At 38.7% G+C, this 22,859-nt stretch overlaps 1 protein-coding gene across 2 annotated transcripts in view; it reads left to right on the plus strand.

Annotated features, from left to right (window-relative positions):
• The first annotated feature begins 8 nt into the window (after positions 1-8).
• Positions 9-22,859, plus strand: part of pphln1 (periphilin 1) — a 29,469-nt gene continuing 6,618 nt past the window's right edge. The window contains exons 1-10 of one of the 2 annotated variants that reach the window (XM_062994634.1): positions 9-134; positions 2,717-2,762; positions 3,017-3,081; positions 3,261-3,470; positions 4,136-4,200; positions 10,304-10,438; positions 10,969-11,144; positions 13,084-13,119; positions 13,481-13,557; positions 15,915-16,046. In XM_062994634.1, coding sequence (XP_062850704.1) covers position 2,762; positions 3,017-3,081; positions 3,261-3,470; positions 4,136-4,200; positions 10,304-10,438; positions 10,969-11,144; positions 13,084-13,119; positions 13,481-13,557; positions 15,915-16,046 — 897 coding nt within the window. In that variant the 5' untranslated portion in view covers positions 9-134; positions 2,717-2,761. The remainder of the gene's footprint in view (positions 135-2,716; positions 2,763-3,016; positions 3,082-3,260; positions 3,471-4,135; positions 4,201-10,303; positions 10,439-10,968; positions 11,145-13,083; positions 13,120-13,480; positions 13,558-15,914; positions 16,047-22,859) is intronic. The other variant, XM_062994635.1, reaches the window with a different exon arrangement.

Genomic DNA, 22,859 nt, shown 5'->3' on the forward strand with positions numbered 1-22,859 from the left:
GTATTTCCCCTGTTTACAAAATTAAAGCTTACAGTTCTGGTTGTACACGATAAACTGGGACGTTTTCTGTTTTTGTAATTAGTTTAATTAATGACTATGAAGATCTGATATAGGATCTGCAGCACTGTAAACAGGTAAGATCTCAGGTGTGTGTAAACATGCTACCGTGCTACAGCGAGCCTAAAGCTAGCCAGGCAGCCAGTTCTGTTAATGTAGGTAACAGTGTAATGGTGCTGCAGTAGCTTGCTAAGCGAGCAACAAAACAAACGCTGTCATAGATAAAGGAGCTGTACAGTTTTAACTAACTTTACCTGTAGTGTCTGTGGATTAGTTAAGCTATTATATTTACCTTATTACTGACCTGTTTGCCTGAAACTAATGCAATTCAGGTATTTACTGTGTAAATTAGCTGTAGTGAGTGGTCAGTGTTCAGTTTCTGTACAGCTACATATATGTAACAGTGTTTTCAATAACTTGTTTTAAGAGTTTGGGTTAGGATTGGTATTGTTTTATTGACCTAGCCAATTGAAACATAAACCAAACATAATGACTAAATAATAATAATAATAATGATAAAGTTACTGTGAATCTTCTTTAGGACAATGGTCATTAAAGAAAACCGCCATCAAATAAATGTCATTTAACACCGTGTACAGTGATTATGTACGGAACACTTTGACCTTATTTTAGGTTTAAATGTGAAAAATTAAGCATTTTAAATTTTTTGCATTTAGTGGATGCTTTTATCCAAAGTGACATACAGTATTGTGACAGTATACAGCCTAAGCAATTGGGGGTTCAGGGCCTTGCTCAAGGGCCCAACAGTGGCACCTGGTGTGGCTTGAACTGGCAACCTTCTGATTACTAGTCCAGTACCTAAACTACAACTGCCTCAAGCAACATTTAATATGTAAAATAGGAAAGAAAGACTGGATTATATTGAGCAGAGTGGTCAAACCGGTTCTGTTTTTTTTCTTTAACACATGCACAGCATTACACTTTAATGGTGGTGGTGTTTATAACAACATTTTATAAGCGTCTTTGAGTATCTTGAAAAGCGCTATATAAATAAAATGTATTATTATTATTATTTTAGATCAGAGGATTACGTACACTTGGAAATCTGTACTGTAGGATCGTGGATTATTTTTACTTATTTCTGCAGCTGTTCTGTTCAGCTCTGTGACCTAATGATTTAAACATCCATTATTGTCACCACATCCTTGTTCTGAAAAGTCCACTTTTGAAATGTTGCTTAAAGGAAAGGTGATGTAATACAGTGGTAAACCTTCCCTTGTCCTTTTTGTATTGTGTTGCAGCCTTTACATGTAGCATAAGAATAGTTATACAAAAACAACTGATTGAGGAAAAAGTTAACTCATGAACACATTACATGCCCTGTTTGTCTTGTTTGTTAAATACAATTTTAAGATTTGCAAATCATTACTGTTCTGCTGTTTAAAATTTTCCCTACTGTCCTAGTTTATTTGGGACTGAGTTTGAAGTACAGAGTATATGGAACAGTGGTTTCTTTAGCAAGGTCAGAAAGAGAACCCACGTTGTCACCTTATGTTGAAAAGACCTCTCAAAAACAGCTCTGCCATGCTCTGCCATAGCATTTCTGATCTATTATTTTTGCCTGTGCAACACAAAAGTCAGGTTACTTTGTGATACAAACTTTGCCATTTTTATTATATGAAATTTGAAATAAACATATATTGTTGCGTGAACAGCATGCATGTTTGATGTCAGAAAAAGAAGTTTAATGACCAATGTCATTTAAAAGTTTTCGTTTTTAGAACATGTTATCGTTTAAAGGTTTCAGACATACAAGCTTGGCAAACAATTCTATTTACAATTATATATTTACATATCTGCTATATTTGAACTTGATTTTTCTTTTTTTTTCAAAATTAAGCATTGACATATAGGACGTAATTAAATTTTTATTATTAAACAATATAAATAATGTAATAATAAATGTAATATTTTTAGTAATATTGTCTTTGTAGGAGTGGAAAGGTTTTATTCAGAGTATTTGGTGTTTACTGTAATTTTATTGAGAAAATAATTTTTAAGCGCATATTTAGCTTTAGCTGTATCAGAGGTAGACAGAGTGATTTTTTGATGATGTAAATGATCACAAAAATAACTAGAACCAAGTCTTGTGTTTAAAAACACACCTCTATACATGCTAATATAATAAAGAACTTTTTCTTCACTTTTTAATTTATTTCTAAATGCTTTTGAAAGATTTTTTGTGGTGCACAGTGATTGTCTGTTTAATGGTTAACTGATGCTATTTAGCATCAGTTATTAATGTAAATGAGCTGGTAAATTAATAGTGTTCTAAACATCACATAAATGTGACAGTGCTTTATATAGCTTTATATGTGAGAGTTTGCTCTGGTATGTATTTGCTGTATTTATTTGGATATAAAAAATAATATAAAATGTAAAAGAATAAAGTTGAATTGTATGGAACACTGTGACCTTTACATAATGAACGGAGCACCATGATTGTATGTTAAGTACTGATAATGCATATTAAGCTGCATTTATTATGGGACAGAGGCAAAGCAAAGTCATGAGGAGCTCAGTGATTTATATTGAATGGTTGTTTATGACCTTAAACTGGGATGTGGTTAATAATAATTTCAGCTTCAGCAATGGCACATTTTGCTGCTTAACTTTATGCAAAATTCTTTCTTTTCAGACTCAGCTCTTTGTACAACTGTACATCCACAAGATCCCAAAAACAAGTAGGTAGAATATTAAACAAATTGCTTGAAAAACTTTTTACTTCAAATTATTTTGCACTGTTAATCCCATGATATTGTACTTCAATTTATTTAAGCTCACAGCGTTTGATTAAATATTTAAGCTACATTTTATCCAACTCTATGAAACACTGTATGAAACATGGTTGCCTTACTAGTATATAATGTGATTATTTATGTGTGCTTGTATGTTTATTTGATTTTGTCTGGGTTTTCTTTTCTTGTTTTTGCTCCAGTGTCATTTCGGAGAGACAGAAGCATCCGTGAAATGTATGAGGAGAGGTTTCATGCAGAAAGACCTGTAAGAGCTGACCTGAACTGTCCACAATTATGCATTTATTATACAAAACAAACTTTACTACAAAGCAAAATTTCTGTTTAGTTTGCATATAAAAGAAATTGTCTTCATAGATGTCTTTTTTATCAAATGTTAATTAACTTTTGGCTCATTTATTACTTTTCTGATATTGACTGTTTTAGGGCCCCTACTCAAGGGGAGGTGGTGGGGAAAGAAGACACCATTTTGGACGTTCAGATGAAGATTATGGCCGAGGCTATGACTATGACTCACCTCGCTTTTTCCCAAATGGTGGCCCACGAAAATACCACAGTGAAGATCAGAGGGGCTACCACGGTGACAGCCATCAGTCATTTAATAATGATGCCAGAGGTGGCCCACCAAATCGAAGAGTAGGTGCTAAAGCTACAAGTAAACCGTTTGTAAACCGTTTTTTTCCCCAATTTTCTCCCCTAATCTAGTCGTGTCCAATTACCCTGAATTTGTCCTCTATACTGATTCGACTCTTCACCGCTGACTGAGGATGCCTCTGAACTGACATATGCCCCCTCCGGCATGTACAGTCAGTACAGACTGCATTTTTCACCTGCATTATTCCTCAGCCCTGTGCAGGCACCATCAGTCAGCCAGCAGGGGCCGCAGTTGCGCCAGTTATGAGGACCTATGATCTGACTTTTTACCCCAACCCTGAACAACAGCCAATCGTTGTTCATGCAGCCGCCCAACCCAGTCGGAAGGCAGAGCTGAGATTCGATACGATGTATTCGAAACCCCAACTCTGGTGCGCTAGCGTACTTTACCGCTGCACCACCTGAGCGGCGCAAAATGTATTTAAATTTAAAAAGAAGTTAACTTTTTGAAACTGCAAAGCTACCTGAAGTAAGTATTGGACAATGTGCTGCCATTTTTAAATGTAAGATATAAAGAATAAGTGGTTAAGGATCTGCAACAACTCTATTTCATTTGGATTATTTTGCAAATTCTGGTATTTGAAATACAATTAACACAATGTAATTTTAAATCTTGTAAAATTGTTTATAACTTTGTCTCTCTATAGGATGACTACTCTTATTACCGAGGACCCAGAGATGATCCTCATTCTGGACGTCCAACAGATTACAGGTATTTATAAGCATTAAGAGTTTATTTAATCATAATGTAATGATCTGACATGCAGTCAGCTTCAGATTAATTGGTTTAAAAATGAGCTTGCATGTTTTTAAATGAAAGAAAATGAAAGTGTAAACTACCCTCACACAAAAAGGATGGCAAAGTTACCCACCATCATTTAAAAAAGCTCAATGTTTTTCTAAACATCACCCCAACAAAAGTATCACCCAAAACACACACAGAGAACATTTTGTGCACTTTGTGATAATTTATATTCTATAAATAGACTCATAAGTGACATCATATTGTTTGGCTCCAATGCACCAGTATTTTTTGTACAGAGCTTTACTGCATGGTTCTCACCTGCAAAATGCTATTTTAAACCTACTTATGGTGACTTTTACTTATTGTGTCCAAAACTTTATCCTATGTCCTACATCCTGTATGTAACTATGTTATTCGAACAGCATTAATTTAATTTTAGTACTTTGAGTTCCACATTTAGGGGGCATAAATTCAAATAGAACTTTTCCCTTTCCAAATGACTTTTCCCACCACCTGTGTTTACAGCAAAATCACGCATCAGACCAACAGTTTGTTGGTCTTGCCAGATTATGTTAGATATGCCAGGATTTTTTTTTCTGTTAAGGTCAAAGTATTATTAATGTTACTAGGTTTTAGGTGTAAAAAATATGATGGTTAAAAAACAGAAACACCATATTTTAATCTCAAAATGCTGTACTTGTATTTTTAATTATTAATGTTTTAACCTTTTTATGAATGGGTCGACTGTATTTGGAAATGTTAGTGTGGCTTCTGAGAGGTTTAATTTATACAGAAGAATAAAAAGCATGCAGATCACTGAATTTGCACATTGATGTGTGGCACAAGTGTGGTACTGTGGCTCAGTCGGTAGTACTGTCACCTCGGAGCAAGAAGGTCCTGGGTTTGATCCTCATGTGTGGCAGTCCAGGTCCTTTCTGTGTGGAGTTTGCATGTTCTTCCTGTGTCTGCGTGGGTTTCTTACAGTCCAAAGACATGCAAGTGTGGTGAATGGGAGATACAAAATTGTCCATGACTGTTTGACATTAAACTTGTGAACTGATGAATCTTGTGTAACGAGTAGCTACCGTTTCTGTCATGAATATAACCAAAGTGTAAAACATGACGTTAAAATCCTAATAAATAAATAAATAAATAAACAAATGGTACACACGCAGGCCAAGATTCAAATTTCGTTCTATACACTGAACTTAATGTTAATACAGTATGTGGAGCCTCTCGTCAGCAGGTGGCAGCACTGTTCTAGCTATTAATTGTGTTGTAACTTCAACAGAATGATTGGGGAAATATCAACGTTGATAAATGGTTAGGTTAGTAAATAAGTAAAACAGGCATATTTGTCTTTGAATCACAAATTATACAAAATAGTGTCTCTGTAGCCATGGCATGTAGCATTACTTTACATTTCACAGTTAATTGCATTTATTAGCTAATTTAACACTGTTAACTGATGTTTTTTTATTTATGTAGCCATAAAGCAGCAAATACAATTGCAGCTGGAAATATTCAAGCCTCCTAACCCTAAAAAGTATTATGAAAACAAAAACTATGAGAATATTATTTAATGACACATTAAAGCAATACTGAGAACATAAGTTGATGCAATTTTAAGTAAAATAATAAACATCTATTCATTATAGATGTTTATTGTAGTCCTATTATTTTAACTCCCAGCCTCAGTACTCCGTAGTGGAACGTCCTAGTGCCTTTGATAATCTCTAATAAGTGATTTCATTAAGTGCTAACAAGCTTCTGAGACATCTCTTTACCTATTCTCCTTGTGAAAAAGCTCCAGCTTCCAGCTCATTGAGATTTGATGACTTTAATATGGCAGCTGCGTTCTTTAAATCATCATTTTCTTGCTGGAAAGTTCACAGTTATGTTCAGTTCACTATGGTTCAGTTTCACCACAAGAAGGCATAACATTCCTTCTCAAAATGCCTTGTAGTATTTGTGAATCCACAATGCCAGTCACACTCTAAAGATTGTCATCCCCACATCATCATTGACCTACCTTTATGCTTGATAATGGATATACAGTGGGGCCAAAAAGTATTTAGTCAGCCACTGATTGTGCAAGTTCTCCTACTTGGAAAGATGAGAGAGGTCTGTAATTTTCATCATAGGTACACTTCAACTATGAGAGACAAAATGAGAAAAAAAAAATCCAGGAAATCACATTGTAGGATTTTTAAAGAATTTATTTGTAAATTATGGTGGAAAATAAGTATTTGGTCACCCACAAACAAGCAAGATTTCTGGCTCTCACAGACCTGTAACTTCTTCTTTAAGAAGCTCTTCTGTCCTCCACTCGTTACCTGTATTAATGGCACCTGTTTGACCTCGTTATCTGTATAAAAGACACCTGTCCACAGCCTCAAACAGTCAGACTCCAAACTCAACCATGGCCAAGACCAAAGAGCTGTCGAAGGACACCAGGAAGAAAATTGTAGACCTGCACCAGGCTGGGAAGAGTGAATCTACAATAGGCAAGCAGGTTGGTGTGAATAAATCAACTGTGGGAGCAATTGTAAGAAAATGGAAGACATACAAGACCATTGATAATCTCCCTCGATCTGGGGCCCCATGCAAGATCTCATCCCGTGGGGTCAAAATGATCATGAGAACGGTGAGCAAAAATCCCAGAACTACACGGAGGGACCTGATGAATGACCTGCAGAGAGCTGGGACCAAAGTAACAAAGGCTACCATCAGTAACACACTACGCCGAGAGGGACTCAAATCCTGCAGTGCCAGGCGTGTCCCCCTGCTTAAGCCAGTACATGTCCAGGCCCGTCTGAAGTTTGCCAGAGAGCATATGGATGATCCAGAAGAGGATTGGGAGAATATCATGTGGTCAGATGAAACCAAAATGGAACTTTTTGGTAAAAACTCAACTCGTCGTGTTTGGAGGAAGAAGAATTCTGAGTTGCATCCCAAGAACACCATACCTACTGTGAAGCATGGGGGTGGAAACATCATGCTTTGGGGCTGTTTTTCTGCAAAGGGGACAGGACGACTGATCCGTGTTAAGGGAAGAATGAACGGGGCCATGTATCGTGAGATTTTAAGCCAAAACCTCCTTCCATCAGTGAGAGCATTGAAGATGGAATGTGGCTGGGTCTTCCAGCATAACAATGATCCCAAACACACCGCTCGGGCAACGAAGGAGTGGCTCCGTAAAAAGCATTTCAAGGTCCTGGAGTGGCCTAGCCAGTCTCCAGACCTCAACCCCATAGAAAATTTGTGGAGGGAGTTGAAAGTCCGTGTTGCCCAGCGACAGCCCCAAAACATCACTGCTCTAGAAGAGATCTGCATGGAGGAATGGGCCAAAATACCAGCTACAGTGTGTGCAAACCTGGTGAAGACTTACAGGAAACGTTTGACCTCTGTCATTGCCAACAAAGGTTATGTTACAAAGTATTGAGTTGAACATTTGTTATTGACCAAATACTTATTTTCCACCATAATTTAGAAATAAATTCTTTAAAAATCCTACAATGTGATTTCCTGGATTTTTTTTCTCATTTTGTCTCTCATAGTTGAAGTGTACCTATGATGAAAATTACAGACCTCTCTCATCTTTCTAAGTAGGAGAACTTGCACAATCAGTGGCTGACTAAATACTTTTTGGCCCCACTGTAGTACTGTTCTGGTCTTAAGACTCACCTTTCCTGCTGATCAGTATGGCCAAATTGTTTCAGTTTTGAAGCATCACTCCATAGTACCGTGTTCAAGAACCCTTCCTGTGCTTCTTCGTCAAGAGTGGTGTGCATTGTGGAATCTAGCCATCAAGTCTTTTGTTGTTAAGCAATCTTCTAATAGTTGCTACTGACCCATTCACCCCAGCCTTCATCAGGTCATCCAGAGCTTTCTCTGTTGTCCTGATGAGATTGCTAAGGCCTCTGGACATGAAATTGGGATTTCTCATAGGGGCAGGCACCATAAGTTTGGAACTTCACAGTGGTGTCTCTAGAAATGGTAAATGTCTTTCTCACACACTTTTGTGTCCTTAGTTTTTCACCATGGTTACAAAACATCTCTGTGTGATGTTTATATAACAAATCACAGCTGAAGCAGATTAAGGGTGGTTATTGAGTTCCCTATGGTTTAATATTGTTGTAACCCATCTTTAGGTCATACAACTTTAGGTCAGACTAGAAGTAGGTTTTAAGATCAGCAACATTTATGTAGGGGTTGAAATAATTGTGACATGGCAGTAGTAACAACATATCCTGTTATTCTAAGATACTTCATTATTCAAATGTTTTTGTTCATTTGCTGCATCATTCAGCTTTATCATTATGCATCATTTAGCCTATAATGACTTGAAGCTAAATTTTGCTTTGCAGAAAGGTTTACAGTTATAAATCCTAACTTTATTTGAGGGGTTATATATTTATCATTGTAACTGTAAAGTAATATAAACTGTAGTCTCATGCTTAAAAATCAACTTTTGGCTTTGTAGAAAGGTTAACCATTTGTGGTTTAGTGTTGTGTAGTTGTTGTATACATGTCTGATTAACAGAAGTAATGACTTACAGCCCCCTGTTTTCTACAGATGACACTGGTGTCATCTAATTAAACAACAGAAACATTTATAATTGCACTTCTGCACATTTCATGGCTTAAAAATTTATTAAATATCACACCTGAATGCATGTTTATTAATCTCTTCAAAGTCCAGTTGGGGTGAATTTAGGCCCATTTCAAGTGATACTGTTATGGAAACAGGGTCCATGAAGTCCCTAACTCACAGTCCCTGCATTAACTGTGTTTGTTAACTTGTTATAGAGGTAACATTTTATGACAGTGCTAGATTGAAAAAAGTATGCTTATTTTTTACCAAAGATAATGCTATTTAATGCTCTTTTATAGGTTGATATGTAACGATTATTAAAGGTTGTTAGATGCCCTTTTTTGACCTAGCTATAGTATTGGCAGGATAACAGTTTTAGGCAGACACTGTTCAGTAAACTTCAAACAGAAACTGAACTCTTTAAAGTTTTGTGAAGGCCCTTTGAATGGTGTTTCTGTTTTTTTATTTGTAAGTAAAACCAAGAAAAAACGATGCCTGGAGTTCATGCTGAGTTCATCCAGACCAGGTGACTAATTTGTAGTGGGCACAGATGTGCATTAATGAACAGGGGGAGAGGATACTTGCTCCCCAGTGTTGGCCTTTTAGGGGGGCAGTGCAGATTTTTTTATTACACACAAGCTTGTTATGTTGCTTAAACTTTGCTGGAGTTTACAAGCAGGATGTGTTGCCTCTGGCATGATTTTTAAACTTGCACAGTTGTAAATGAGGTTGTGTGGGGGAGCTCCTGGTTGGGAATTTATTAACGTGATTGCTGTTAGTGTAAACCTTTTAATAGTAAAGATTTCAATACTTTTAGAGTTAATGTTTGGTAATGATGCATATTTGCTGTGTTGGTACTTTAATCTTTCAAGCCCTAAAGATGGCCAGTGCTGTTAACTGCTTTGTTTCTGTGGTTGTACAGCTTAGATATATTAAGATTGATGTTTACAAAGCTAAAGGATTGTTTGGGTTGAAGAAAGACTTTCTCTTATTTTGGCGTACTGTCTCTTTGAAACAGAGCTCTTTATACTATAGGTTATATTTACAGTCAAGCCGGAAAGTCTGCACACCCCTTTCACCTTCTCCACGTTTTATTACATTACAGACTCATTCTATAATAGATTGAGTTCATTTTTTGTCACAAAATTCTACACAAAATAGCCCACAATGACAAAGTGAAAGCAGGTTTTGTACTGTGAAAAAGTGGGAGGCTGGGCTCAGTCTGTGGAATTTGGCATGGCAGTTTTAACAACATATCCTGCTATTCTCAAATACTACATTACTCATTTTCTTTGTTCATTTGCTGCATCATTCAGCTTCACCAGCATTCATCATTCAGCTTCATCATCATTCAGCTTCATCAGCATGCATCATTCAGCTTATAAAGAATTTAACAGTGGGAGTTGACTGGTTGCAGGTGGAATAATGCTGTAAATGCACTTATTGTTCATGCTTGTGTTTTTGTTTTACCAGGGGTGGTAGTCGAGCTGGTCCTCATTCCAGTGCTCGAGGCCAGGGCTCGCATCCTGCTCCTAGATCCTTGTCAGCTCTGGGCCCTGATGAAGGCGATGACACACTGATCCAGGCCGTCATAAATCTGGACCGAGGGTATGCACATGCCCCATCTTATATTCATCATGTTTACTGTTTGTTTACTGGTATATTTATAAAATGTTCAGTAATGGTTAGCGCTACCAACTGACTTGCAGCATACTGAAAAGTTCACATTTATGATTGATTAGAAATGATAAACATCTTTTTAAAGCTGCAGTATAATACATTTGGTAAATATAACAGTTGTAGTACTTGACTCTATGTTTGATAAATAATCCACAATATATGGTCCATGGTTTGTAAACAGCAACCAACAATTACAACGATGCAATCAAGCTGGTGTAAAACTTAACTTAATTTCATAGATTGATTGGTGAATTAACTTATTCTGTCATTCCTAAAAGCATTAGAGCATATGTTTAAAATATGCTATTTGCTCCTGTTTGTCATAAATTAGTGGTAATTTTAAAAACATTTTGACATATCATAGTAAAGTACTACAGTATGCCATCATTGCATAATGTCCAGTGCACATATTCCCAGTGCTAGAGATAATACAGTATGTGTCTCTTTCGTTCACACAGAGAGGAGAAGGAAGGTCCCCGTCGGAAAGCACCCCATTCTTCAGTGCGCGATCGCTCCCCTATTCGGCGGGACGTACCTCCTTCACCTCACAGCCGCTCTGGTTCCAGCATCAGCAGTCGAAGCTACTCCCCTGAGAGAAGCAAGAGCCACCAATACCAGCCTCCTCAGGGAAAAAGTAGGGTCCATCGTCCTAGAGATTGTTTTTGGTTATATTGCAGTGGTCCCCAACCACCGGACCGCGGACCAGTACCGGTTGGTGGTTCATTTATTACCGGGCCGCACAGAAAGAGTAAATTATTAGAGAACCCTATAAAAGCAATTTAATTTCCAAAACTCTTTGGGTGTTATTGTTCTCAATCAACACTAGGTGGGAGCAGCGTCTCTTTGCAGTGAAAAAAAGCTTAGGAGTCACACTGATTTTCCATTTTATAGTTATTCTATTTTAAATCCTCCCGCCCCGCCGGTCTGTGAAATTATATCTTATATGAAGCCAGTCTGTGGGGCAAAAAAGTTGGGGACTGCTGTTGTATTGGATTATACCTCATGACTCATGATAGTTTGGTTGACTGCATGTGGTGCAGCTAGAGGTGCTTTCAGTTTGATCTAGATAAAGAGTGAGCCTTTTTTGCAGGCTTGCCTTTACAACATAGCCAGTTCTGAGTGTGTACTCATTAGGCACATGCCACTGTTACATTTGGATATTACAGTGATTAGTGCTAGTCATTAATGCTAGTGAAACAGAGTGGTGCAGCTGGAAACTTACAGTGGATTGGCTGCTTTAAATTGCTCTAGGTGTAAATAAGGAAATGTGCAAGTGCCCTTTTCAGTGTATGTTTCTGCCTTTTGCCCAGAGTTTCTGTGTGGTGCTGGACTTACAGAAACCTTGAAGAGGACAAGGTGGTTGTGTGCTGTAAATGTGACTGTGTGCTATGTAAATTAACTTGAAACAATTGTCTTTCTTCTCTTTAATAAATTATCAAATATAAGTGAGCAAATTAAAGGTAATCTTGTTTCGAAGTGATGTAACTAAATGTACCCATGGGAATAGTGATTTTTTACCACAGCTTTAACCACTGAGTAGCATGCAGTTTTTTTTTTTTTTGCTTTAATTAGTAGATTTGTAGATACTGTATAACAGCTAAACACAGGCAGTGTATTCTTTTTACAATAGAAAATATTGTTGAACAAAAATATGCTTGGGTGGCTCAGCTGTCTATTACACTAGCCCACCACCACTGAAATTTGTTTTTGAATCTTAGCTGTGCTTTCAGCTGGCCAGGCATCTACACAGACATAATTAGCTATGTCTGATGGACGGGTGAGAGATTTTCTGCCTTGAGCCCAGTGTTTCTAGGTAAAACTGGACTCATCGCAACCCTGAATCGGATAAGAAGTTCTTCCCAACACTGTTGCAGAAGTTCCAACAAATGTGTTATAAGTTAATTTGCTTTCACTTTTCAGTCCACTTCATCCCATACCAGCTCAATGGGGTTAAAGTCTGGAGACTGTGCTGGCTAGTCCATGAATTAAGGCTTTTCATTTTGTTCTTGCCTGTTTAGGTAATTCCTAGGTTTTTAGTCATTGTCTTTGGGTCAGGAACGAACCCTCAATTAGAAGTAGACCAGAGAGTATTGCATGGAGCAAAGTCTTTCTTTGGGTCAGGATTTCAGATACTATGTGCAATTAATAAATAAAAACTGAAACAATGTGAGAGGTGTTAAACATTTAAACTGTAAAAATGTTTATAAAAAGACAGGAGTCAGCGTTTGTTTATCAAAAGTATTTGGTAGACAGTTGTGACCTTTTCTCCTAATGATTACTTTGTAGAAATTTAAAGTGTCCTTGTAGCTTCTTAGTCACATTCTTAACATTTTAGCTAAAACGCTGTTCCAGTTTTTCCTTTTCACTTTTAGTTCTTGTCAGCTGTAATTGGCACCTGAATTTTTACAACCCTGTAGGCATTGTGTCAGCATGTTTCGTCTTGTTGGTTGGCACTCTTTTATGTAAATGATGATTTTCATACGTGCTCTATATACTGTATTATGTGTTATTACTGATATTGGTTTGTCAAATGCTTTGGCCAAAATAATGATCTTGTGTTGTATTTGTTTTAGGTTTCGAAGAGCCATTTGGCCCTCGTAAAAGTGCTGGTAAGTAAAAAAAGAAACAACATTAAAGGTGGATCAGTAAAATCTGCCCACTTTACAGTTCTAGCATATACTGGAAATGATTGGATAGTGATTAATCAAGAAATTACATTGCATCATATCAATCCAACCAAATTCTAACAACCAACTTCAGTTTACTTCTTAAGTTTACAAACATTTGTCTGATTCATTTTATGTATTAATTGGTTTTGCTACTAATAAATCACAAGATTTCATAGAGTGAGATTATACGGCACAAGGTTTACTTCTTTTCTCTTGATTTTTTTATTTATTAAAAATGACGTTTTATTGCTTTTTGTGCTGTCTCATTTCCTTTTATTCCATCTTTATAAAACGTGTATAGACAGGGACAGAGCCCCAGGGCCGTCTGCAAACGCATCCAGAGATGGATCACCACATAGCTCTGTATCCGCTTCCAAGGTGAGACATAAAGCAACCACCCAGATCATTTCTGAAATAGCACATTCACTTGTTGCTGATACTCTTGTGGTTAAGCCTAAAGGTAACTTTTATTAACATGTGTTAGACCTTTTTATCACGGACACAGATTCATTTGCGGCTTGGCAGTGGATAGACTAGCTTTTTTGGCTGTGTTTAGACATTAATACATGTACAGGGATGCAGGGGGAGAGTTGGTTTTGACTGAGCCCACCCAGGATGTAATCATTCTAAGAAAAGAGAAAAAAAAAAAAATTAACTCATCTGGTTTTATTAAACACTTAGGACTGCACTTTAGTGAGTTCTCACTGCCCGGAATAAATGTATTTTCACTCCTGCTTCCTTTCCTTTCTTTTTTGGCACCATAGGATCAGACAATTATACTGAAATAAATAAATAAAACATTGAGCTTTCTAAAATTGTATGTACTTTTTACAATTAAATGTGCAAATATTCTTAATTTCTTAACATTTTATTTGAGATTAGGCTTAAGGGTGTGATAAACGGCTTACACAGTGAGTTGTGATTTCTTTGCAACTTACACTTTTTATTTATTTATTTTGTAATTTGTGCCATATTACACCACTCTCTGCTGATTTTGGAGGAACAAGGTGATCTTTTGATGTCCCCCACATGGCAGTGCTCAAAGGGCAAAACCCATAACCTCTAACTGAAGATGAAAAGGCTTTGCTCATTGTAAAAGTAAAAACTCTCAGTGTGCGGCCTCTTAGGTTTACCAGACGCTCTTGATTTTTGCAACAATAAAAGAGCACAGAAGGACTGGTACACTTACCCAGCTGCTAGGTGGCATTGCTCATACCAGTTCTTACTCTTCAGGGGATTTTTGTCTGGTATAGACAAAATACATATAATTAACTGTCATTCATGGTAATTTACTGAAGTGAAAGGAAACATATTCAAGCTGACAGTTTTGTATTTGGTTGTAAGCAATGTTATCAACGCACCTGCTTACAAGTATAATAAATCATGTATATAAAGGAAATTTTATGCTTTCAACATTGCAGCAAGAGTTTTGGAAAGAAATGCCCAGGTGGCGCAACAGGATATTACGCTAGTGCACCAGTGCTGGGATTCTGAGCTCTCTGACTTCGAATCTTAGCTCTTCTACTGGTTGACTGGGCAGGCACATTTGGCATTGCCTGCATCAGACAAAATTGGCTGCTAGTCTGCTGGGTGGGAAATGACCAGACTAAAAAGGGGGTGGGGACTTTGACACTGTGTAAGGACCCTAATTAGTAGCCAGAGGCGCCTGTAGAGAAGTGGAGGAATGTGTAGGAGTGTAGTGACTCTCTGTGCGCGAGACTGGCCTCACGTGTGAATCCACCAAAGTCCAGTTGGAGGGTGCGTGTGTCATGCAAAATATACCCTCCTCGGATGCGATCGGGGTCCCCAGCAGCGGAAGACTAATTGGCCATGCAAAAATTTGGAGAAAAAGAGAGAAAATACATAAATAAATTAGTAAAAAGGAGTTTAGGTAAGGCCCTTTCCTGTACCAGCATGACTGTCTCTCTATGCACAAAGCAAGATCTATAAAGACATGAAGAAAAGCTTGGTTTAAAGACAATCCTGTGGCCTGCACAGAGCCCTGACCTCAGCCCCACTAAACAGCTTTAGAATGAACTGGCTTTCTTGACCAACATCTAGTGCCCAGCCATACAAATGCTTTTTTGACTGAATGGGCTCAAATTCTCACATACATACTTCAAAGTCTTGAGAGAAGCCTTAGAATAGTTGTTGTTATAGCTGAAAATATCACTAAGAGGTCACTCTCTTTTAATACCATTTGCTTTTTAAATTGGATGTCACCTGACAACAAACTCATGGTCAGGTCTCCAAATACATTTGGCCATTTAGTGTAAATGCACCATGAATAAAACTCTTATTTTCTCAGATTACGTGCTTCAGTGCTTAGTAAGATCAGTTGTAAGAAAAATCTTAAGTGATTGATTGGAGATCATTTAAATGCTTGGTAAAGCTAAATTGTAAAACAGCAGAACTCACTGCTAAGTTTAGTAGCGACAGTAAGAGCATTCATTAAGATATAATGCTCAAAAGTTTGAAAGTAAACAGTTGAAAACCACTTGTTATTGAAGCTAATAAGAAAAATGCATCTGCATTGCATTTTGCCCCCTGTTTAACTGCAACACACTACAAAATGTGGAAAAGTTTTAAGAGACTGAATAGTTATGTAAACCACTGTGTAATGTTTTGTTTGGTAAACAGACATAAATGCATCCCTCAATAAAAAGCTGAATGAATTAAAGGTATGTGTACTGGTTTTTATTGTGTGCACTAAGAATACTCTATTTTTTGCACAGGAAGAGACACCAGCAATAGAAGTTCAACCAGAGGAACCTGTAGCTCCTGTAGAGGAATTCTCTACCGTTATGGATGATTTTCATGAGCGACGATCTCAAGCCATTGCAACTAAAGCCCGGGAAATAGAAAAGGTTAGAATAATTTAGCATTTTCATAGCTCTTTTTGTGTGTTTTCTTTGTGCGCAGAATGAGGGTAGTGGTAGCTCAGTGGTTAAGGTCAAGGGCGTACATTTCAATTCAACATTGGGGGACAATTAACAGTAACTTTTTTCGAAAGCAGTTCCAGGAAGGTTCTATCAAAAGTACTGTGATTTTAAATAGACTACGAGATTTAGTATGTTTAACCAGTAATACCAAGTTTGTTTGTTTGTTTATTAGGACTTTAATGTCATGTTTTACACTTTTGGTTACATTCATGACAGAAACGGTAGTTACTCCTTACACAAGGTTTATCAGTTTACACAAGGTTATATCGAACACAGTCGTGGACAATTTAGTGTCTCCAATTCACCTCACTTGCATGTCTTTGGACTGTGGGAGGAAACCGGAGCACCCGGAGTAAACCCTTGCAGACACAGGGAGAACATGCAAACTCCACACAGAAAGGACCCGGACCGCCCCACCTGGGGATTGAACCCAGGGCCTTCTTGCTGTGAGGCGACAGTGCTACCCACTTAGCCACCATGCCGCCCAGTAATACCAAGAATGATCTGTATATGGCACACTACAGACCATTTAAAAAAACAAAACAAGCTATGGACAATTATGCCACAACAAATTAAATAACATTTAAATAAAATAAATGGAATTTAGATGAACTGTATTGTATTGTGCAATAAGACTATATGTGTGTAGCTTACAAACTAAAGCACCATGTTTAGCACACTAACACACTTTTTGTACTTTTAAATGTATTTCTTTGGGTGTTGCTAAATCTAAATGTTTTTGCTCGATTTGGCTGGTTGACAAATAGATCACACTCACATACCGCCTGTAACCTTGTATCATAAAAGCATGTCTTGAATTTATAACAAACCAAACCGCCTAAAAATCCGCCTATGTGCATTATGTTGATTTTTATGATGGATCTCTTGCCTAGCTAGCTCACTAACTTTACTACATATTCAGAGACATACAAGATTCAACCACAATGTAATGGAGCAAATAAAACACGGTCTGGTTACAACTGTAAATGTGTTTTATTGAGTGGTAAAAGTTACCAAAATGTCTGACATGTCCTTAGTTTTAAGTTAACCTTTGCAAGCAGCTACTTCAGACACTCATACGGAGGACTAATGTGCAAGTTTACCAGGTCCAGTTGAAATATTCAGCCCACAGTTTGTCTTTTAGAAGCTGAAACTAGCCCAAAATCTAAGGGGTTACAGACGTTTGAAGAAAACAGGCTATAAATAGCAAAAGAACTGCCAGTGTACTACTTTTGCATATTTTGTTAATCTTACTAATCTAGTCTGTCTTTAAGTTTAGATTTATTTAACTGACAAAAATTAAAAGAAAATATTCTCACGGTTTTCACTGATCAGCTTAATTGAATTTTGGGTCACTGGCATATTTAGCACTGTGTTCCAAAATAATCTTGGACTCCCTGGAATACGACATTGCCTTTATGACATGTGTCTCTCTGAAATTCCAATATACACCTCAGTGTCAATGCTAGCTTCATACATATGCAGGTCACCTATGCTGTAAGTACTGATGCACCCACATACCATGGCAGATGTTGGCTTTTGCACATTTCACTCATAACAGTGTGGATGGTCCTTTTCATCTTTAGTACAGAGAACCTCATGTCCTGTTTGCTTCAAAAACAAACTGAAATGTGGACTCATCTGACCACAGCAGACATTTTCACTGCCTTTTGGTCCATTTGAGATGAGCTCAGGCCCAGAGAACTCGGCAGTGTTTCTGTATAGAATTGATGTAGACCTAAAGCTTCATCTTTTTTTTTTTTTGTAGAGTTTCAGGTTGTATTTCTTGATGTTTTAAAACATTGTTTTAAAAAATCACAGATTCTTCTTTTTACTGCAGTTTAGTAAATGTCCCAACTCTGGAAATGAGGTTTGTAATTTCAGATCCCAGTGAAGGACATTAAATAGAAACACTACACTAAAAGGACTGAATTTGACTTCCTCTCACATTCTCCTCTCTCATGTCACACTCTCGTCATGCTCTCCTTTGAAAAATTATTGGAATTCAGAAGGTCACTGGTTCAAACTTTACCACCGCTATGTTGCCAGTGTTGGCCTGATTAAAGCCCTTAACCCTTAGCTGCTTGCATTGTATCAGTCATAATTGTTAGTTGCTTTGGATAAGAGGGTCTGCTAAATGCCATAAATGTAAATGAATCTTCAACAGGGCAAGGGTGGCTCAGCAGTTAAGGTACTGGTCTAGTAATTAAATGGGCACTGGTTCAAGCCCCATCACTGTCGAGTCACCACTACTGGGTCCTTGAGCAAGGCCCTTAACTCTGAATTGCTTGAATAGTATTTACACAATCGTAAGTTACTTTGGCTAAAAGCATCTGCTAAATGCTGTAATGATTGTAGGTTAACCTTGTTAACCTGAAAAACTTTGCATTCAGTGTGAGCACGTTAGTAAGGGAACTGAGAAGTACATGGTGTTCTGCATATGGTTTCAACTCTTCATGTTTTACTTTTTCTCTTCTGTAGCAGATTTTCCTTTAATGAATGTCAGACCTTTTCCCTGCATGTGTCTCCAGTCACCCCACCCCCACCCCAGAAATGTAAAGGAAGAAAAGAAAGGAAATAAGGGCACAGAGCAATGTGAGTTTAGGAGCTACTGACACTGCAGTATTTTAACTCTTTTAAACCAGACCTGGATCTTTAAGAGCCTGTGCTTTAATGTTTTTACTGTGACGTTAAAACGCAGGGTTTCCCATTAAGCTATGGGCCCATTAGGAGGTGGAACCTGTCAATGTTCATTAGTAAAATAAATAAATAAAAAATGAAAAAAAAAAACCTACCTCTCTTTCAGGCTCTTTAAAATCTCCCACAGAGCAAATACTGTAGGTCTATACATTGAAAAAAGCTTTTAACTTTTGCCACCACTTTTGCCAAGGCCAGTGGTTGTTTTTTCAGTTTGTGTGTGTGTGTGTGTGTGTGTGTGTGTGTGCATGTGTGTGGCTGTTTGAATGTTTTACTGATTTTAGTGTCTAAATCTCAAAGGCAGAGCAAACCATTTGTTTGAAAAAACAGACTTTTTTCAATGAAGGGAACAGATATAATTTCATAGCTAGTTAAGCTAAATATGTATTGGACGTGACTAAGGCCCTACCTTGTAATGTGTAATGAGCCATCTTCCGTGAAATGAACAGTGAAATGTTTTCATTTGCAAGTCATTTGCAAATGGTCCAATTTATTATTAAGAGGGTGTGTTGCAAAATATAGTGATTAGTCCTACAATTTAGCCAAGATTCGATAGGATGTACAGTGGGGCCAAAAAGTATTTAGTCAGAGTCAGAGAGAGAGTCAGAGAGGTTTTATTGTCATTTCAGCTACATACAAGTACATATTGAAACGAAACAGCGTTCCTCTAGGATCACGGTGTAACACGGTACAAAAAGTGCAAGACAATACAAAACAGTGCAAATACAACAATAATACAAAAAATCCTATAATAAATAACTACAAAAGATATTCCTAATTATCCCTAATCTAAACAAGTAATTAGAAGACAGGACTAAAGACAAGTGTTAGTACATGATGGTGAATAGATGGTACAATGGTTCATGAGGTAGTGACATGTTGTACATTAGCAGCGTAAAATTGGCAATGCAGATAAGGTGCCTAAAAAGTAAATATGGTGCAAAATACAAGTAAGGTGCAGAAATTATTGTGCATTTCCAGGAGGTGTGCAAAAATGCAAGTAACAGTCAAAAATGCAAGTAACATAGTCAAAAATGCAAGTAACATAGTCAATACAGATCAGTGTGTGGCAGCAGAAAATTTCCGGAGGAAATTGTTACAGTCCTGAGTTTAGAAGTCTGATTGCTTGAGGGATAAAACTGTTACACAGTCTGGTTGTGTTAGTCCGGATGCTGCGGTATCGTCTCCCAGACGGGAGCAGAGTAAAAAGTCCATGTGATGGATGGGTTGGATCGTCCACAATGCTGAGAGCTTTGCGGATGCAGCGGGTGTTAAAAATGTCCGTGAGAGATGGAAGAGCGACCCCGATGATCTTTTCAGCTGTCCTCACTACTCGCTGGAGAGTCTTGCGGTCCGACGCAGTACAATTTCCGAACCAGACAGTGATGCAGCCGCTCAGGATGCTCTCGATTGTTCCTCTGTAGAACGTGGTGAGAATGGGGGGTGGCAGATGAGCTTTCCTCAGTCTTCTCAAAAAGTAGAGACGCTGCTGGGCTTTCTTGGTGATGGAACTGGTGTTAAGGGTCCAGGTGAAATTCTCCTCCAGATGAACACCGAGAAATTTGGTGCTCTTGACGATCTCAACAGATGAGCCGTCGATGTGCAGTGGGGAGTGGTCCCTTAGTGTCTTTCTAAAGTCAATGACCATCTCTTTGGTTTTATCCACATTCAGAGACAGGTTGTTGACTTGGCACCAGTTCGTTAGATGTTGTACCTCCTCTCTGTACGCTGACTCATCGTTGTTGCTGATGAGTCCCACCACAGTTGTGTCGTCTGCAAACTTAACGATGGAATTCGAGCTGTGCATTGCTGTACAGTCGTGCATAAGCAGAGTAAACAGCAGTGGACTGAGCACACAGCCTTGGGGAGCGCCGGTGCTCAGTGTGGTGGTGCTGGAGGTGTTCTTACCGATCCGGACGGACTGAGGTCTCTCAGTCAAGAAGTCCAGGATCCAGTTGCAGAGAGAGGTGTTCAGGCCCAGCGTGCTCAGCTTTCCAATTAGATGCTGAGGAATGATGGTGTTGAATGCTGAGCTAAAGTCTATGAACAGCATCCTGACGTAAGTGTTCTTTCTGTCCAGGTGTGTAGAAGCCAGGTGAAGTGTGGTGGATATGGCGTCGTCCGTTGAGCGGTTAGGACGGTACGCAAACTGCAGTGGGTCCATGGTGGGAGGCAGTAGTGTCTTAATATGCCTCATGACTAGTTTCTCGAAGCACTTCATGATGATAGGCGTGAGTGCTACGGGACGATAGTCGTTGAAGCATGACACAGATGACTTCTTTGGCACGGGTACGATGGTGGTCGTCTTGAGGCACGTTGGAACGATGGCGCTGCTCAGGGAGATGTTGAAGATGTCAGTGAATACATCTGCCAGCTGGTCTGCACATCCCTTGAGCACTCGGCCAGGAATGTTGTCTGGTCCAGAAGCCTTCCGTGGGTTGACTCTGTGCAGAGTTCTCCTCACGTCCGCTGTGGTGAGACGAAGCACCTGGTCGTCACAAGGACCTGGTAGTCAGCCACTGATTGTGCAAGTTCTCCTACTTAGAAAGATGAGAGAGGTCTGTAATTTTCATCATAGGTACACTTCAACTATGAGAGACAAAATGAGAAAAAAAAAATCCAGGAAATCACATTGTAGGATTTTTTAAGAATTTATTTGTAAATTATGGTGGAAAATAAGTATTTGGTCACCCACAAACAAGCAAGATTTCTGGTTTTCACAGACCTGTAACTTCTTCTTTAAGAAGCTCAGCTTCTTTAAGAAGCTGTCCTCCACTCGTTACCTGTATTAATGGCACCTGTTTGACCTCGTTATCTGTATAAAAGACACCTGTCCACAGCCTCAAACAGTCAGACTCCAAACTCAACCATGGCCAGACCAAAGAGCTGTCGAAAGAAGCTCTTCTGGGAAGAGTGAATCTACAATAGGCAAGCAGGTTGGTGTGAATAAATCAACTGTGGGAGCAATTGTAAGAAAAGACATACAAGACTATTGATAATCTCCCTCGATCTGGGGCCCCACGCAATATCTCATCCCGTGGGGTCAAAATGATCATGAGAACAGTGAGCAAAAATCCCAGAACTACACGGAGGGACCTGATGAATGACCTGCAGAAAGCTGGGACCAAAGTAACAAAGGCTACCATCAGTAACACACTACGCTTTGGGGCTGTTTTTCTGCAAAGGGGACAGGACGACTGATCCGTGTTAAGGGAAGAATGAACGTGGCCATGTATCGTGAGATTTTAAGCCAAAACCTCCTTCCATCAGTGAGAGCATTGAAGATGGAACGTGGCTGGGTCTTCCAGCATGACAATGATCCCAAACACACCGCTCGGGCAACGAAGGAGTGGCTCCGTAAAAAGCATTTCAAGGTCCTGGAGTGGCCTAGTTAGTCTCCAGACCTCAACCCCATTAGAAAATTTGTGATGTGAAAATTACAATGTGATTTCCTGGATTTTTTTTCTCACTTTGTCTCTCATAGTTGAAGTGTACCTATGATGAAAATTACAGACCTCTCTCATCTTTCTAAGTAGGAGAACTTGCACAATCAGTGGCTGACTAAATACTTTTTGGCCCCACTGTATTCGAGATCTCAGCTCTGGTGAACAGCGTGTTTTACCGCTGCGCCACCTGAGCGGCAACTTCCTACTTTTGACAGCGGCAGTGTGTAGCTCATGAAGGTAGTCATGTTTCGTGAGCTGGCTTGGTGGGTATATAAGGTGTGCAATAGGATGTCTGCACATATATCCCTCGTTGGGGCAAATGGGATTTTCCAGCAAGAAATGCGACATGTCACACGACTATGACCAAGACTTCCAAGTACTACCCTGGCCCCCTAATTGCTCAGAATTAAACCCAATTGAGCGTCTGTGGGACCACCTCGATCGCTGTGTTTGCTCTATGGATCCTTCCCTACGCACCCTCCAGCAGCTTTGGGATGTACTGCAGTCAGCATGGCTTCAGATACCTGTGGCAACCTACCAGGACCTTACTGAGTCCCTCCCAGCCCATCTAGCTGCTGTCCATGCTGTCTGCACA

Source organism: Trichomycterus rosablanca, chromosome 1 (genome assembly GCF_030014385.1).
Source record: "Trichomycterus rosablanca isolate fTriRos1 chromosome 1, fTriRos1.hap1, whole genome shotgun sequence".
Taxonomy (NCBI): Eukaryota; Metazoa; Chordata; class Actinopteri; order Siluriformes; family Trichomycteridae; genus Trichomycterus; species Trichomycterus rosablanca.